The sequence below is a fragment of the Electrona antarctica genome (assembly GCF_951216825.1).
Source record: "Electrona antarctica genome assembly, chromosome: 17".
Lineage (NCBI taxonomy): Eukaryota > Metazoa > Chordata > Actinopteri > Myctophiformes > Myctophidae > Electrona > Electrona antarctica.
In genome coordinates, this window is record NC_136798.1 from 17,434,080 (window position 1) to 17,453,363 (window position 19,284).

Here is a 19,284-nt window from a genome sequence, read left to right on the forward strand (position 1 = left end):
CCCACTGTAGAGCGTGTGCATGTGCACATATTGTTATCGGGGCGGACCGGGGGGTTTTCCAAATCACTGAATGCTCCTTTAATGTCAAACAAACACGACATGTTACTGTCACATTATGTAATGTGTTGTTGATAGTATTAGCTGAATTCCTAACATTAAACTCTAATGTATTAACTGTAGAATAAGCATTCATACTGTTACTACTCCATTTATCTAACTACTGCAATCATGCTAGCTAGCTCTCATAACCACAGACAAAGTGTGTCCGGCATAGCTTTCATCAATGCATACCTTTCTTAATCGTCATATTTCGATAAACCTGTTGTATGATGAATGATGATCAAATTACCCTAATATGAAATGGGTAACTTAAAATACACAGTATATAGTAGTGCTATAATTTGTAGCCATCAAATGTGTGCAAATGTACAGTGACAATTACTAAAAGAAAACTGTTTGCAGAGAACCATTTAGGGTGTATTCTTTTCCTGAATATTTCTTTTTGTCATTAAGAACAGTTCATAAATTGTTATAGAATTGGTCCAATATTTCTCATGACAAATGGAACCATTTCCCCCTAAAGTACAGAGGGCCACTAATTCATACAATAACTCAACAAGAGCTCATAATAACACACACAAGGCACAAAACTGTAATTAAAGATCAAACACCCCATGCTGTGGGTTTCCACTAACAGAATGTACATATACGTTAACACCAAGACAGGCTGTATTGCTTGTGCTATATTCACTCCACGCTTTGAGTCAATAGATTTTTCTTCCCGCAAGGTTGGGAATGCTGTTGGCTGTTGCCATAAGGGAGCTGGGTTTTCTTTGAGACCCCATGGAGTGTCTGTTTTGAAATGCTTTGAAAATGTAAAGTTTCATCTTATCTGGATGATAAAGTTCCCCCATTTGATAGAACAATTCTAGCTTGCTGCCTTTGCAATTTGAGACTAATTCAGAAGCCATTCTGACCTGCCATCCATCTCTCTCTCTCATCGTCTCTTGCCCCCACACACACACACACACACACACACACACACACACACACACACACACACACACACACACACACACACACACTCCCCCTCACTCTTTCTGTCTCCCTACTCCTGTTTCCCAGAGCGTGCGCCTACTAAAACTTTAATCATCTCATATTCAATAGGTTCCACTGACTGAAACCTCGGAGGCAAGGTTATCATCATTTTCATAAGGATTTTCCCTGCTCTCCTGGCCTTAACCTTGATAAAGATTCAATGATTCTATCATTCATAAAGGTTTCTATGGGATTCTGTTACTGCAAGTCTGAGATTTTGCATCAGTGTGGATAGAAATTAAGGCCCTGAAGAATACAAGTCAGTGGTGTAAAGCATAGTAAGATCTTGAGCCAATTGCATTTTGCTTTATTATTGCTGTACTTATAACTTTTTACTGCATTTGATTGTACTTCTTCCATCAATGAATCTCAATTGAGGCACATGGTTTTGTACTACTGCATTGTCTTTGCAGATGTTTGAGAGTGAGACTAATGTAATAATAGAATACTAATAATTAAACTTGCTGGGCTATGCAATGCTGATATTGGTCATTCAGCTACAACAGAGTCTGGGAGCACTATACACAGGGACGTCGATACGGTCAGCGCCTTCACCTGGACTCAGAAAAGTCATTCTGTAGGCAGAGAGAGGTTTTTGTGAACTTGCCTTCTCATTGGATTGAGTCAGAGGCAGGCCAGGAGCCCTGCTGTTCTCTGGACGCTGTGTTGCATCAGTCACAGCACGGGACCCGCTTCCACGCCTGGGCTGACTGACCTGGCTGCGATCAATAACAGACAAGCCATATTGTGCCATTTTACTTTGCCTTGCAACGAGGTCTATTGATGAGCTTGGTCATGTCGATACAGTGCTACCGTACCCAGTTTCTCATAAATTAGCTTACCACAGTCTGTGCCAAAAGACGATTTAGAAGGGTAAAACAAGTCAAAGTTAAACAAGACAAAGAACATAAAACCCTGCTAGCGGCCCATAGAGGCTGTGCTATTTCTTGAAGAGACTGACATTGCCATACGGCACCTAGACTCCCATGCTCTCACTAGTGGGGCTAATGATGAAGAGAAAATGCTAATATTAAATTATAATGGGGACAACGGGGGTTATATATTGCAGTATAATCACTGAAGGGGGACGCTAAAGGAAAGGCCATGGGGTTAGCAAAAGCAGCAGGGTCAATCCTGTTGCCTATTATCTAGTTTGGCCACGCGGACACTCAAATGGTTAAGGTTGACCGTCTGGGAAACATGATCGACTGTGCTGTGTTAAGGTTGACCCTCTGGGAAACATGATTGACTGTGCTCTGGGAAACATGATTGACTGTGTTCGGTACAGTTGGGTGCCACCGATATTGTCCCTTATCATTTGACCCATTTAGGCCTGACCTCAAAATTTAAAAAAATCCTTCTAAATCCTCCAGTTTTCTGAAATAAATATTTTCACGATTTTTCAAAAACAGCAGACCTACAAGCTCGTAGCGCGCCACTCGGTGGCGTGCTATGAGCTTGTAGATCTGCTATTTTTCAATAGCTAAATTATAACATAATGTTTAAAACACCAAAAGGGGTTCCCGCCCAAAATGGGTTAACTGTGCTTTTGCGCAGATCACACAAACCTCAGCAAAAAGAAAAGGACAATATCGATGGCCTCCAACTGTAGCAAGTCCCCCATTCAAGTTTGAGATATATCTTGTGTGCAAATTGACATTTTGGGAAAACCACATGCAGTCACCAACAACAGTACGGGTCATACTCCATGGAGCATTGAGGTGCACCGAAAAGTTCTATGGCAATCTATTCAGTTCTCAAGATATCTTGTTGGGGGTAAAGTGTTGGATGGACCGACCGACTTGAACCAACACCACTAGCACGACTAAAAATACCACAGAAAGTGAGGAAGTGCAAAGCTTTTAAAAATGCAAATGTCAACATCACTATAGGGATTCTCTACCATGCACACCACGCCATCCTCATCTGTACTTTTAACCTCTAAATTTATCAGCCACCAATTATTTCATGCTTTACACTATAGTGTATACTGAGCTGTCATGAATACAAATGTGTCGGATTCTGTAAAGGTTGCTGAGTTTGCTATTAATTAGGGAATGCAACAACTTTTACTGTATCCAATTTCAAACGTTTTGCACCCAAGACACACCAAGTCAAAATCTCAATCTCTTGAACAAGTGTTCTCTTATCACTCCATAAACATTTATTTTCAGTTACTAATAATGCCCAAATCTTACAAACAACTATTGCTCATGCAATATCTATCAAGAGAATAATTCAAGAATTGATTTAAAACTTTACATCATGCCACAACCAGCAACAAAACCAAAACTAAACACTTGTATTCTGAGCTTTTCATATTGCACTGCACTGGCAGTGTTTACGTCCTTTGTACAAAGTGTTCTTTTGTGTACTTTTGTTTAGGGACATAATTAAATATTTCGTTGTGAAAAGTCTTGTGTGAAGTCTTGTGTGAAAAGTCTTGTGTGAAACCAGAAATCTTTCAATGCAATGACCCAAATGTATTTGCAAATAGAACTGCAAGTACACCAGATGTCATTATAATTGACGAACAGCAGAAAGGTTTTTCTATTGGAAGTTGGCTGTGCTTTTGATTCAAGGTTAGAATAATCTTTCCTTACTAAACAAGTAAAATATCAACCATTAGTACAAGCCATTATACACAGTGGTGTCATGCTCGTAGAACGCAGTACCACGCCGTGGTACCAGTAATTATTTGACGTGCACGTGCAGGGACGGAACAAAACGATGCATGTGTGTGCACGCTAGAACGAACGTCCCCCTAGATTCAAGAGAAGACTCACCTAAATCAACATCGTGTCACCAGACTTTCCAAGACGCACAAAGTACCCAGTGATCTAGGTTTACTGGTGCCCCCCCCTGCCCCTAGACATGGCCAAAGCATTTCTGGGGGCAAAAAACGTTGAGAACCCCTGATATAGAGTACTATACGTACATTACAATACTAATGACTAATGTATGGTTATATCACACAATCCCATGGCACACATGGGTTTGTCTCATGTCACACCAGTGTGCCTTCTGCCTTGGCACACCGTTTGGCAACCACTGCTCTAACTTGTTCCCATACTCATGAATATGCAATTCTCATGTGCAACGCTGATAGCCGGGAAATTATGCGTCGACAGGTTTGAGATAAATGGGAAGAGAAAATTGGGTTTGAATTTCTGCTATTAGAAAAATAGATTGGCTTGTCGGTAGCACATGATAGACAAGATGAAATGTTGTCATTCATGTATGATTATATTTCACATTCATATCAAAGACGAAGGTGCAGTAGCAGCCCCAACATTAGGCTACATAAAACTGGCAAGATGGGACAGGTATGGTTAGTCTTAGATTTACAGAAAGCTTTGTCTTGTCTTTGGGTAAAGATCATAATGCTGCCATATTTAGCTTGACACAATTTGGCATGGCACTAGGTGATACTGTACATTAAGATTTACATTAGCTACAGTACACTGTAACATTCTGTGTCAATTTAAAATAGTTTTTAAAGTTAGATTAAGTCAAGATTGTACAATACAGTGGGTTTAAAAAACAAAAATAGCACTATACTGTAAGAGTTAGAGTGGCTATTTTGTATGTATAATTAGTAGTTAAGTATTGTAATTAGTTATTCTTGTGCACACCAAATGCATACAGTATCATATCACATGTTCTCTGCGATTTGTATTATGTAGATATGAAAAGAAATGCGAGATCCGTACACCCTTTTAAAAGCTCCCAAAATAATTAATTAATAACAGAGCGGACAAAGAAACAACGTTTCGGCCTAACCGGCCTTTCGTCAGGTATCTGTAGATTTATATTAATATTTCAAATTCTAATTATAACTGTATTGACTTGTCAGTTGTACGTAACCCGGCACCAGGGTGTAAACTCCTCAATGGAAGAGCATGAAGGGACAACATCTCCAGCCATGGGACAACATCTCCAGCCATGGCACATGTGCATATTGGATTATCATACTCTACCATTGGATTATCATACTCTACCATATACAGATTGGTTAAGAGAACATTATTATTTTATAAAAACTTCATACATTTTGTATAAGGGATTGGGGTGGCCTTTTCTGTTGCCATCTCTTTAACCCATTTTGACCTGAGATCAGATTCTAAAAATGTCTTCTACATCCTGACAGTTTTCTGAAAAAGCTGTTTCTATGTCAGTCGTTCTTCGATTTTTCAAAAATAGCAGACCTACAAGCTCGTAGCGCGCCACTCGGTGGCGCGCTATGAGCTTGTAGATCTGCTATTTTTCAATAGCTAAAGCATAACATAATGCTAACACCAAAAGGGGTTCCCGCCCAACATGGGTTAATGATTAATTAAGCACCATAACAACCATAATAACCATAATAACCCCAGTAGCTCCCAGCACTCCATATTTACAGAAAATGGTGAACACACAGTGAACAGAGGTGCTGAAAAGGTTAAGCATATTAATCAGGAGAAGAGGGATTTGCCCTCTCTAACTAGGGCATTAGAACGCCGACCAAAAATACCCACATGTATCAATGGGATATATCCACGCAGAGGAGCATTCTGTGGAATATTAATATGAATATTAGCAGCTGAAAGGATCCACTATTAAGACTCCAGTGAAAGCCTTACAGTATAAAATCTCCCACAAACACCCACAGGCGGTAAAGTACCTGCAAGCATGCAAACATTTATTCCAGCCACTATACACACAGGCCAATTATTGCATACTAAAAGTCTTTCCCAGGAATAAACTGTCCACTTCAGCCTACTCCCTCCCTCCCTCCCTCCTTCCACCCACACATCCATCCGTACACTCCACCACCACCACCACCACCACCTCTCCACCTCCACAACCCCAACTCCACTCTTCACACGTCCAATTGCTTGATGAATCTCTGCAAACGAACCGAGCTAGTGTCGCTATCCGGCGACCCAAATAAGCCTGATTGCTGTGATTTCTCTTTTGCTAAAATTCACAGCCCATCAGAGTGGCCTTAAATAACTATTCATCAGCAGGGCACAGAAATAGCTGCAGCCCAGCCATCATCAGCGCAGTGCAGAATTAATCTACACGTGCAGTGATAAGGCCGATAACACAGCTGCCATGATAAAATGATAACACATTGAGAAAAAGATAATTACAAAAAAAGGCCCAGCAGGCATAAATAAAGTGTAACTTTAATTTAAGTCCGGCCCAGTGTTGCGTGCCACTGGCCCTACATCGGCATGGACCACAGCGGCAGATGGTACTTTTCCACTCTCAGCATACACACGCACGCACGCACGCACACGCACCCACGCACGCACACACGCACGACACACAAGGGTTTCCGTTTGTGCCGGTCCATGTGTCCTGGAAGATTTCAATGTGATGGACACAAACGGGAGGAGTATGGCAAAATATTATCTGTTCATTGAGCTTAACCACTTTCAACCTGGCATGCATGGAACCAGTTTAAAAAAGTATAAGTTGTTGTTGTTTTAAAATAATAGCAGATCTACAAGCTCACAACACATTGCAATGATTGCAAAGATTATTGCACCAGTTTCAATACAATTTACTGACTACTTATGGCAGTATTGAAAAGCATTTCAAAATACTGCAGTAAAATATAACGGTATAATGGCAATTAAATATCACCCAAGCCTAGTATGCAAAAACACACGCAGGTACAAAAGGCACGTCTGCTGCACATGCACGTGTGATGTATCTAGCTGCTGGAATAGCGCGATCTCCTGGGGTCTGATGACTGAAGCCATCGTCTTTTTGAGGAAGGTTTCCCAACAGCATAGATCAATAACGGACTGTCAGCTTTTTAGCTCGGCTACGGGCTGAGCTGGGACACCAGAGAGAGAGAGATGTATCCCTCCATCAGACTCCTGTGACCCCAACCACTTTGATCGAAGATAACACACACAGAGAGAGAGAGAGAGAGAGAGAGAGAGAGAGAGAGAGAGAGAGAGAGAGAGAGGCTAAGAGAAAGACAGACAGAGGTAGAGCTCGATGCAAAGAGATGGAATTGAAAGGACAAACACTCACACAGAAATGGCGAGAGATACAGACAGAGAGAGAGAGAGAGAGAGAGAGAGAGAGAGAAACAAAAAGAGTCAAAGACAGACACATTCAACTAGGAAGAGAGACTACTAGAGAGATGGAAAAAGAGTCTCTTGCCATGTTAGCCGGCTCTTGAGAGGCCTGTATCTCTTCCAGAACATAATTAAAGCAGAAGCCAGGCAGGCTCTGGGTATTTCCCTTTCTAAACGACGCTGCCGGTCTCCAACGTCCGCTTCACAAAGGAGTGTCAAAGGCAAAAGACAAAGCGGCGAGTAGGTAAAGCCCTGACTAAAGCTTAAAGACAGCACTGGCATCTAGGGAGGGATCTGCATAATGTCGGCCGATGATAGCCGCCGTGCACACTCACAGGCACGTTAACATGTGTGTGTGTGTGTGTGTGTGTGTGTGTGTGTGTGTGTGTGTGTGTGTGTGTGTGTGTGTGTGTGTGTGTGTGTGTGCAGGCAGACCACCACCACCACATAATAAAAGCACGACAGCATATGCATGCATTTTGTATCGACGAGTGGGACCGGCGGTGATGCTCGACGTATACAAGCCCTGCTATACTGAGGACTCCTAATTGCCCTGGCAGCCATTGAATGATGACAATAGCCACAGTGGGAGCCGGTGAGAGACGTTGCCCGGATGTATGTAATTATTCAGCCGCTACAAAGGCAGGGGCCGACATGCTGCCAGATGAGATTTACTGTGTCTGTGGTCAGCCGCTGCATTCAGCAGGACGTCTAATGATGCGCACTTAGGGGGCTAAATTACCACACCATTGTTTACCTCTTTCTCTGACTCTGGCAGAGAGGCTGGAGTGCGGGCTCCGGCGAGAGTAAAGACAGATTTATAATTGGTTGCGCGGCAGTGTCACACACCGAAAAATAGGCACACCAAAAATAGGTAATCAATAAGCTCTGAAAATTGCTGATCTACAAGCTTGCGAGTTTGTGAAATCGGCCGCTTTGGCGCTTTCGGTGTGCGACACCACAGCGCAACCAAGTACAACTCCGGATTAAGGAGTGAGGAGGTGGTGAAGACAGAAGAGTGATGGGGGGTGGGATGGGGAGGAGAGGGTAGGGCGGTTGGATGAAGTCCTGAAGGGCTCCTGTTCAAGTTCAAAATTAAACCGCATGATCTGATAGTGTGGAGGAGGAGTGCTGAAAGAAGATGAATGGTATCCATGGATGCGGGGGAGAGGCCAAGATGTCGAGCTCTCTCCCTCTTCACTGTAAATCCCTTGGTGAGGGGGTGGCGAGCGCACGCATGCACGCACGCACGCACGCACGCACACACACACGCACACACGCACACACGCACACACACACACACACACACACACACACACACACACATACACACATACACACACACACACACACACACACACACACAGTATACACTGGTGGACGGGTTTCTGAACTGCCCACAGCCCTCCTATGAGACACAGACTGAGTAGAAAAGAATTGTGGTATTTTATCATGAACATTAGTGAGGACCAATTATATGAAGATAAGTTGAAAAGTGGTGAAGTGGTCCTTTAACGCTGTGTATTTATTTCACAACAAGTGAGGTCTAAACGCAGAACATAGAAGAAAAACAGGACCAAAGGAGCATATATCCCAGAATAGATGTGGGTGTATTAAATGATGCGGTTAACTTTTCGTTTCCACTCTGAAACATTGAGATATTGTCTTTGGAGACGCACCTGCTCGTGCACAGCCACTGAGCCTTAATCACCTGAGTGAAGACCAACCTTGGCCGCTGTCCGGGGTCGTTTACATAATGATATGAGAAAATTAGCGGGGAGGAGGCAAGGGGAGGACAAGCCTGCCGTTTGGCAGGACACAGGAATAAATATGGAGGTAAACGGGTTGGCAAGAGTGGAGGTGTTGGAGAGAGAGAGAGAGAGAGAGAGAAAGGAGAGAATGTGGCAGAACAGGAGTGAAGGAGCAGGGTTACAAACGGCAGCAGGCAGAAAGCAAACAAAGTCAGAGCAGAAGGAGTTGGAGAGACGCGACAGATGAGCGGAGAGTTGGAGAGTACAGAGCACAGTTGGAGCAAGTTTGGAGAGCAGAGTTGGAAGATGGTGAAATAGACAGCGAGAGCGAGAGAGATAGGGGGGGAGACAAAGAAAGCGAGAAGACAGTTGGAAAGCCTCAAAAAGCGTGGGCGTCTGGGCGAAGGTTGGAGATTAGGGCCAGCTGGATTGCAGAGAAAAAACCTGATGGAACATGAGAGGGACTGAAAAGGAGGAAAGTGGGCAGCTTGACAAAAATAGGAGGCCAGAGAGGAGAGAGAGGTTTTCCCGGAGTAGCGAGAGAGGAAGGCGGGCATCCAACGACCCTTACCTTGGCTGAGGCTGTGGCGACCGATCCCACTGGCGCGCCTCGCTTGGCCACCATGTCGCCGCTCGACGTCGTCGCGGCAACGGTGACCGGCGTGGGGAGAAGGGAGGGGATGACGGGGAGAGGGAGGAGCCCCGGGCGGTTGTTGCCGTTGACGACGACCGCGCCGCAACTGTGAGCGCCATTGTGGAGGCCGGAGGGGCGCACGTCTCTGCGCTCCCACGGGCCCCGGTAGTCCCTCTCAAAGCGGTGGTGGTGGCGTGACATCACTTCCCCTTTCTCTCAGAGGGAACGACGGGGACCGGCCTGCGGGGAGGGAAGAAGGCAGAATAGGTCAGCTTCAAGGCTGAAGAGAAAAAGGAAACGCTTCGGGGCTAAACCCGGGAAAACGCACTAAATCACATCACTAAAACATTCAGTGTTGTTGATGATTCAGAGGCAGACTGAGACGTGTCCTCATCTCTCCTCTCCTCACCTTCCCGTCACTCCCACCGACACCCCCCCACTGGCGGTGCACACGGCACAAAACAAAACAACACTAATCTATAATGTGGGAGGTGACCAAGTCCTGGAGACACTTACACACCAATGTCAACTCACAGACACTAATGCATGTGTGTCCGAGTGTGAGAGAGACTGATACAGAGCTAGAAAGAGAAATACAAGATAGCAAAAGTGAGGGAGGGAGTAGGGGGGTAGATAGAGAGACAGACAGACATACAGACAGGGATGAATTTATAGATGGGCTAGCAGGAAGATGGGGAGACAGGGAGAGAGGAAGCGTGTTGACATGAAGGTGTGACTGTTCTCAGCATCTGCTCCCACAGAGCCCAGCTGACACAGAAAACACAGCGGCTCATTTGTTGCCTTTAATTCCCAATTTCCCAGTTGTTAACGAAGGCTCAGATGAAGACGAGGATGAGGACGGTAGAGCCGAGTGCCGCTGTGCAGGTCTATAAAAACAACAACAACAACAAACACTCATCAATGCCAACGCCACGAGGGGCTAAACCGAGTTCGGCGTTCGGCATTCGGTTAAGACGATATGGCTGGGTTGGAAAATAAACAATAACCACAATCAGAGGCCTGTCCTACAAAGCAGGATGTGTGGTCAGCAAGGTAGGTTCAACCCTGGTTGCTATTTGTACCTGGGTAAGATCGCCTTTGTAACTCGTGCTGCACACTGTTTCAGAGAAGGCTACATTTGATCATAATATATAAGAGCTGTCTACTGACCAATCAGTTCTGTTGGAAAATAAATGGCATCGCCATTCAAAGAAGATCCCATGGAGCTGGGTGCGCATGTTGGCCTTCCCTGATGATTTGTTTATGAGAGGTATAGATTCTCATCTCGAGTGAGTTATTCTGTGAGATTCTTGAGTTGTGAGCTGTGGGCTGCAAGCAATATCAAAACCATTGCATTGTGCTTTTATACTACCAGAGGTCAGCAACCGTTTTGAACATGTTTTAATTTTCTTGATAGTCATTATGCCATACCATAACATTAAGTTTAATTATGACACCACGTTAAAATTAAATATTTCCAACAGATTTTGATTGTCCATGGGCCTGCTTTAAAACAGGCCTGCAATTCCACCTTTCAGCAGAACATCGGGAGAGAAAATTATTGCTTTTGAACAAATATAGAATTATGTGCAGGATGTCATTTAGATAGATGTGAGGGGCCTTCATTTAACTGACTATACTTTTTTTTTTAATACTTCTTTTAAAAGAAAAAAAAACTCTCTTACTACATGCCAATGTTGGAACCCGTGCCTAAGGTTGCCTAGCCCTGCTGAATACCATATCATTATACTGTACAGGTACAACAGAGACTGATTGAAGCACTAAAGCCTTGTACTTGTTGGATATGAAAGTAAGCCTACTTACCACTTTGAATTACCGGTATATTGATATAATATACTGTATATATTTTGCTCCCAAGTCTGTTTTACACCACCGGGTTGCAGCTGAATGATTATGGCTATAATCATTATACACGCCCTACGAATAAATCTACAGGAAGCAACAGATTAATTTAGTGGAAAAGCAAATCAGTCAGATCTACTCGTGCCCTAATGATGGAGCAGTGACACAACGTTTTTTGCCAGCTGATGACAGCCGTGTTGGTCTGGATTATGTGTTTAAATTGTTTGCATTTGTCTGATATTACAGTTTGCTCTCCATTTGTGAACTATGACACTCTGCTGCCATGTAGATTTGTCCATGTTTGCGTCCCCTTTTATGTGAACGAGATATAAATATAGTTCAAAATCATGAGACCACTAGGCGTGATGAGATCGTGGTTCTTAGGGTTAGTGAAGACAGATAACGGAACAATATCCTGGGCATATCCTGGGCAACTTGCTTCATAGCACAGCTCTCTGGAGTAAGTTCACTCTCCAGTTACAGTAGATTTAGTCTACAAAACCTCAGGCTCATTCATCAGAATAGATAAATACCCTTTGCAATTACGCCTCGTCTCAAACTCCTAACGACTTAATGCTTAATTCAATCACAATGCCCTTGAAGTGCCGAGGGCCCTTACCTTCCCAGTGCACAGCGGGCTTGTGATAGATGGCTGGAGCTGGGAGCGACATTGGTATGGGGTGCACGGCACGCATTGTGTAGCTTACACGCCATGTCACTCTGTATTATATCATAAATCAAAGCACTACAGCAAAGTCTGTGTAGTGGAATCCATCACTGAGTGGTTTGTAGTCCTGTGTTGCTACCCAAACCACCTCCCCGCCTATCATCACAAAAGGAACGACACACTACGCTTTCCCAAGCCCTTGATAACATGGGCGAAATATATAAATAACAGCCTCGAACTGGGTTCACGAAGCCCCATGAAAATCCCTCTGCCTGTAAAGAAGAGTATGACAGCGAATGATAAATCTTCATTCTGCAGGACTTGGGGTCTCTCGACTCACATGGGAGGAGAGAGCAGCGAAAGGCCAGGCCGGCCGGCCTATGCATGAGCACGCGTTGAGCGTTTGTGTGCACTTCATGTGCTTTGTGTGTGTATTGCGGACGTACAGGAACACAGCGTAAAGTGTGTTACAGCGAGTGAGGCCAGGCTGTTATGCGTGAGCACGGGTTGTGCATTTGTGTTTAATTGGCATTGCACACGTACAGGAAGGCACATGTACAGGAAGGCAGCATATATGTTACGAGATTGCATGCTTGTTCGAAAGCTGAACTTTGACCAGGCTGCGAGTATGAAAGCTTCTCTTTGTGCACCATGAAGCCTGAGGTCAGAACACAGACCTTCTGCTCTGCTCACATCAACTATTTTGTTCACCAACCCCCATCACCACCCTACCGTCCATTATCGTTATTCTATCTCTATCTCCCTCCAGCTCTACCCATCGCTGCATTTCTCCCGCTCTGTCCATTTTCCTCGCTCTCTTCTTACGCCCTGTTCTCAGAAGGAATACTCCAACTAAACAGAGCCAAGCTGGAAGTGAACCTCACAGCAGCGTCCGCCAAGAGCTCAAAGCTGCAGGACGGCACTAGAGATGGACAGAAGGGCAGGCCTTTCTCCCTTTCTATTACCTCTTTATCTCGCCCTCTCTTTTCCCCTGCAGTTTCGTCTCTCGGCAGTAACCTCAGCCTTAAAACACTGGAACAAGTACAATGGAATAAGCCGGTGTTATCTATAGGAAAACACAGGCAGGTTACAAGGCTCCGGTCCAGTGGAACAATGGCCTGGCACAGTTAGTGCCAGGTTCTCTTCTCTTATCTCATGGGCTCCACAACTCAGCACAGAAACAAGAGCACCGATGAATATTCTCCACAGACCTGTGGAGAAGTAAATAGAAAATAATATAAAAGGAGAAGGACCAGAGGAAGAGGCGGCGTCATAATAACAAGTGCTTGTATTGAGGGAAAGGATTTTCACGGAGAATTCCATTGCACAGCAACAAACGTTTGTTCCCAAACCTTTCCAGGCAGAGGGCCCCCAAAATAGCTATAGACCCTGGCTGCGGCACCTCCTATTGTGAAATGCCCAATTTACCCACCACTGATGGCCCCCACTTTGAAAACCATTACACTACACTTCTCATTTTAGACCCTTGTGTGAATGTGGTCAATTCAATCCTGTGTTGTTGCTTGTTGTTTTTTCATTCTAGTATGCCTTCAGCAACAAGGGTACTCAGAAGAGAGAAAACTACATTACATTAAAAAAAAAGACTGAATTGACTGAATTTCCAGTAAAAAGTGCTTTGTTGGCAAACTTTAAATGAAAATAAATGTACTGCACACTTTGAGAATACGCACAATACCACTGCAGCAATCGCATGCAGTTACTGAGAAACAATTGCCATGTTCATTTAAAAATTGGGAAATTATCAGGGTGAATTAAATTAAGTCAAGGAAACAGAAACAATGTGGAAGTCTGCACAACCTTAAACCGATGTGGGCTTTGAAGTCTGTCAGCAACTGTGAAACTTATAACCACAAATACAGGCACTCCACCTGTGATCGACAGTGACAAAAATAGCCGATCTACAAGCTCTCAGTGCGCCGCACAACAACCCATTGTGAGCTTGTAGATCTGCAATTCTTGCTGAGCAACACCAACATATCACAAATTAAGCATATAGTATGAGAATTGACACTACTGTATAATGAAATGCCCAACATTAGGGATACCATGTTTATGGGTTGTGTCCACAGTAAGTGTTTTATTAGCGGATATGAGTGCTTTGGATAACATGTCCAGAGAGTTTAAAGTTAGAGCCTACCAACCATTGTTATGCTCAAACATCTGCGCTATTAGCAAAAACAGCCTAGCTGAAACAACGATAAACGGGGTTGTGGTAACAATTAAACGTAATGGGGTCAGCGCCATTATTCCGACGGCACTTTATTCCCACGGCGCGTTGGTTCAACCCCATTACTAACTAGAGCCCCATTACTAACCCTGGCCCTAACCCAAACCACACGCGTTGGTTGAACCCCATTACTAACTAGAGCCCCATTACTAACCCTGGCCCTAACCCAAACCACACGCGTTGGTTCAACCCCATTACTAACTAGAGCCCCATTACTAACCCTGGCCCTAACCCAAACCACACGCGTTGGTTCAACCCCATTACTAACTAGAGCCCCATTACTAACCCTGGCCCTAACCCAAACCACACACGTTGGTTCAACCCCATTACTAACTAGAGCCCCATTACTAACCCTGGCCCTAACCCAAACCACACGCGTTGGTTCAACCCCATTACTAACCCTGGCCCTAACCCAAACCACACGCGTTGGTTCAACCCCATTATTAACTAGAGCCCCATTACTAACCCTGGCCCTAACCCAAACCACACACGTTGGTTCAACCCCATTACTAACTAGAGCCCCATTACTAACCCTGGCCCTACCCCAAACCACACACGTTGGTTCAACCCCATTATTAACTAGAGCCCCATTACTAACCCTGGCCCTACCCCAAACCGCACGCGTTGGTTCAACCCCATTACTAACTAGAGCCCCATTACTAACCCTGGCCCTACCCCAAACCACACACGTTGGTTCAACCCCATTACTAACTAGAGCCCCATTACTAACCCTGGCCCTAACCCAAACCACACACGTTGGTTCAACCCCATTACTAACTAGAGCCCCATTACTAACCCTGGCCCTACCCCAAACCACACACGTTGGTTCAACCCCATTATTAACTAGAGCCCCATTACTAACCCTGGCCCTACCCCAAACCGCACGCGTTGGTTCAACCCCATTACTAACTAGAGCCCCATTACTAACCCTGGCCCTACCCCAAACCACACACGTTGGTTCAACCCCATTACTAACTAGAGCCCCATTACTAACCCTGGCCCTAACCCAAACCGCACACGTTGGTTCAACCCCATTACTAACTAGAGCCCCATTACTAACCCTGGCCCTAACCCAAACCACACGTGTTGGTTCAACCCCATTACTAACTAGAGCCCCATTACTAACCCTGGCCCTAACCCAAACCACACACGTTGGTTCAACCCCATTACTAACTAGAGCCCCATTACTAACCCTGGCCCTAACCCAAACCACACGCGTTGGTTCAACCCCATTACTAACTAGAGCCCCATTACTAACCCTGGCCCTAACCCAAACCACACACGTTGGTTCAACCCCATTACTAACTAGAGCCCCATTACTAACCCTGGCCCTAACCCAAACCGCACGCGAAGCCACGTTGTTGGACTAATGCGCCATCTGAATTAACCCATTTTTACCTGAGATCAGATTCTAAAAATGTCTTCTACATCCTGACAGTTTTCTGAAAAAGCTATGTTTATATGTCAGTCGTTCTTCGATTTTTCAAAAATAGCAGACCTACAAGCTCGTAGCACGCCACTCGGTGGCGCGCTATGAGCTTGTAGATCTGCTATTTTCCAATAGCTAAAGCATAACATAATGCTACCACCAAAAGGGGTTCCCACCCAAAATGAATTAAGAGTGGAACCCCTTGAAAGGTGGGGTGCATATGTTGGTTAGACAAACCACCAGGCCTACAGTCATGGGACAACAACGTCGCTCCCGACATGCGCTGATAGGTTACAAATCACCCGTGGCCGGTTACAAATCACCCGTGGCCGGTTACAAATCACCCGTGGCCGGTTACAAATCACCCGTGGCCGGTTACAAATCACCCGTGGCCGGTTACAAATCACCCGTGGCTTCTGAGATTGCGTTGCCGGTTACAAATCACCCGTGGCCGGTTACAAATCACCCGTGGCCGGTTACAAATCACCCGTGGCTTCTGAGATTGCGTTGCCGGTTACAAATCACCCGTGGCCGGTTACAAATCACCCGTGGCCGGTTACAAATCACCCGTGGCCGGTTACAAATCACCCGTGGCCGGTTACAAATCACCCGTGGCTTCTGAGATTGCGTTGCCGGTTACAAATCACCCGTGGCCGGTTACAAATCACCCGTGGCCGGTTACAAATCACCCGTGGCCGGTTACAAATCACCCGTGGCCGGTTACAAATCACCCGTGGCCGGTTACAAATCACCCGTGGCTTCTGAGATTGCGTTGCCGGTTACAAATCACCCGTGGCTTCCGCGTGCGGTTAGGGTTAGGTTAGGGTTTTGGGTAGGGTGTCAGACTCATGACTGTAGGACTAACCAAACACATGCATGTGAGGACTAGCAGGAGCCTGGCTAGGCCTGTCACAATTATTACATAATCGTATTATCGTATTTCCTTGGGATAATCGCAATATATTTCTGCATAATTGTTATAATCGTTTTCATTGCTCATATATTTTCAGAATTTTCCCAAAAATTGCAGAAATAGCAGATCTACAAGCTTACAATTACAACAGTAATTTCTTTGTTAGGGTACTGGTGAGAGCTAAGAGTCAAGAACCAAGCCAACAGAAATAAGAATGAAAAAATAAAGATAAAGTGACAACTCTGAATGGGAGAGAGTAAAAGGGTATGTCATGTTAAAGCTCTGAATGGGTGAATGAGTCAACAAAGTGTATGCAGTCTATCAAATATAAGTGTACAGTGAATATCTAAATTAATATACAGGTATATTTCCATTTCATTTCAAATGTTTAGGTCAACCTATCATTCTATTTTTCTATTTCGAGAGAGATGGGGGGGGGGGGGGGGGGGGGGGGGGGGTGACATGCAGTGAAGGCCGCCGGGATCGGGAGTCAAACCCGCAGCACACTGCCAGACTTGGGCAAGTTGGGCTACCGGCCAAGGTGCCTGGACCGCTGAGCCACGGCCCAGGCCAATGCTATTTCTTCCAGTTAAGATAAATGATACAGAAATGAGACAGACTCCATGCAGTCACTTTCAGTAGTAGAGACCTGCAGAGGGGAGCTGTCTGTGTCTGTGCCCAGGTGATGGTCGTAGATGCTCATTAATACATCAAGGAAGGCAATTATGTTTCTGCACTGTCAAATAGGCCTACATCTATCCTAAGATGCCATCAAAGAAAGCTTTTTTTGTTTTTTTGCATGTTAACTCGAGCTAGGTTCTAAACAAGAAAGCATGTTTACAGTTGTTGCACAGAAATTAAGTATTTTTACATGAAAAGTAATGCTACTTTTGCAATGTAGTTAAACATTGCTTGGGGCGGGGGGGGGGGATAAATCATAAAAAAAGGTTTTTCGGTCATTTGTCTGGAAAATAATTTTGTGTTTAAAATATCGTGAAAAATCGAATTGTGAACCTCATATCGTGATACGTATCGTGAGTTGAGTGTATCGTTACATGCCTACTGCCTAGTGTATATTATATTTACTTATTTACATTGTTTTATCTATCTAAAAGATAATTGTATTTATTGTCTCCGCCAGGCCGAAGGCGTTGCCAAGACTATGTTTTGACCCTGTCCATCCGTCCGTCCGTCCGTCCGTCCATATGTGAGTCTCTCTGTGTTTTCCAATATAAACTTTAATCAAAAAAATATTTTTACAAATTGAAGAATTTTTGAATTTGGGATTAATTAAGATCCTAAGCGTAGCTAGAGGTCATGAAAAACTCTCGAAAGAGAGAAAGAAGACAGAAAGACAGGTAGCCACACTCAGTGCCGTTGAAAGAGAGAGAGTAGAAGAGATGGAGCGGAACCTGCTTGCAGGCGAGAACCTTATCAGCCGCAAGGCTCGTGCTCTGAACGAGGCTATTTAAAAAAAAACTTCAGCATTTGCAAAGCAACAAATGAGGACATTACAGTCTCATCCTTAAGCAATTAACGGTGCTGCACATTCGTTAACTGCTGCAATTCTGTCAGCATATTAACCCATTGATACCTGAGGCTGAATCTGGGAACGCCTTCTAGGGCCTGACCTAAGGTTTCTGAAAACCTTCACATTTTGATTCATTATTTTTTTAAATAGTTATGTTTTTTCAAAAATAGCAGACCTACAAGTTCATAGCGCGCCACTCGGTGGCGCGCTATGAGCTTGTAGATCTGCTATTTTTTAATAGCTAAATTATAACAATAGCTGATGAGACACAGAGAGAGCGCCGGCATCAAGGGTAGAACAACGTATAGGTTGCACCAGGCATCAATGGGTTAATGGCCTTACCTGCAGATATCACCGCTTCTTTCCACACCACAAAAAAAGAAAAGCCACTCTTTTCTGAATAGATGGTGCTCTGAATGAACGGCTGATGGGGTTTTTTGTGCAGACTCTGAATCTAAACAAAATGATTAAAACTGTTAATCCTCTGCAAATTGCAATACAGAGTAGCAGTTGAGAAAGACCACCTAAATTGTTCTCTAATCACAAAGTGGAAGTTGAGCAAGCTTTGCGAGAAAGGCAAGTATTCTTCAATCACAGTTAATGAACTAACTGACTGAATGTCTGATAACTCTGTGATGTTGTCAGTCATGAGAGAAGTTAAAAGACAGAGTCAGCTGCGGAGGAGGACTAGCTAGGCTTGTCTTGTCAGATGTCAGGCGTTCGTGACTTGGAACGTGTGTGTGTGTCTATCTGTGTCTATCTGTGTCTATCTCTGTGTGTGTGTGTGTGTGTGTGTGTGTGTGTGTGTGTGTGTGTGTGTGTGTGTGTGTGTGTGTGTGTGTGTGTGTGTGTGTGTGTTTTGCTGGAAGTCTCTGATAACTTTGGGTGTTGAGCCAAATCCATCAAGGGAAGACAGTGAGTCCAGAAACAGCCAAAATGAAAAGTTTTGTGGTGTGCACACACACACACACACACACACACACACACACACACACACACACACAGGCATACACACACATGCACGCATACATGCACGTACAGAACAACGCACACGCACACACACACACACA

At 44.5% G+C, this 19,284-nt stretch overlaps 1 protein-coding gene across 1 annotated transcript in view; it reads right to left on the reverse strand.

Moving 5' to 3' along the window:
* Positions 1-19,284, reverse strand: part of klhl29 (kelch like family member 29) — a 350,051-nt gene that overhangs the window by 232,989 nt on the left and 97,778 nt on the right. The window contains exon 3 of the mRNA XM_079527067.1: positions 9,501-9,803. Within this exon, the coding sequence (XP_079383193.1) occupies positions 9,501-9,764 (264 nt within the window). The 5' untranslated portion in view covers positions 9,765-9,803. The remainder of the gene's footprint in view (positions 1-9,500; positions 9,804-19,284) is intronic.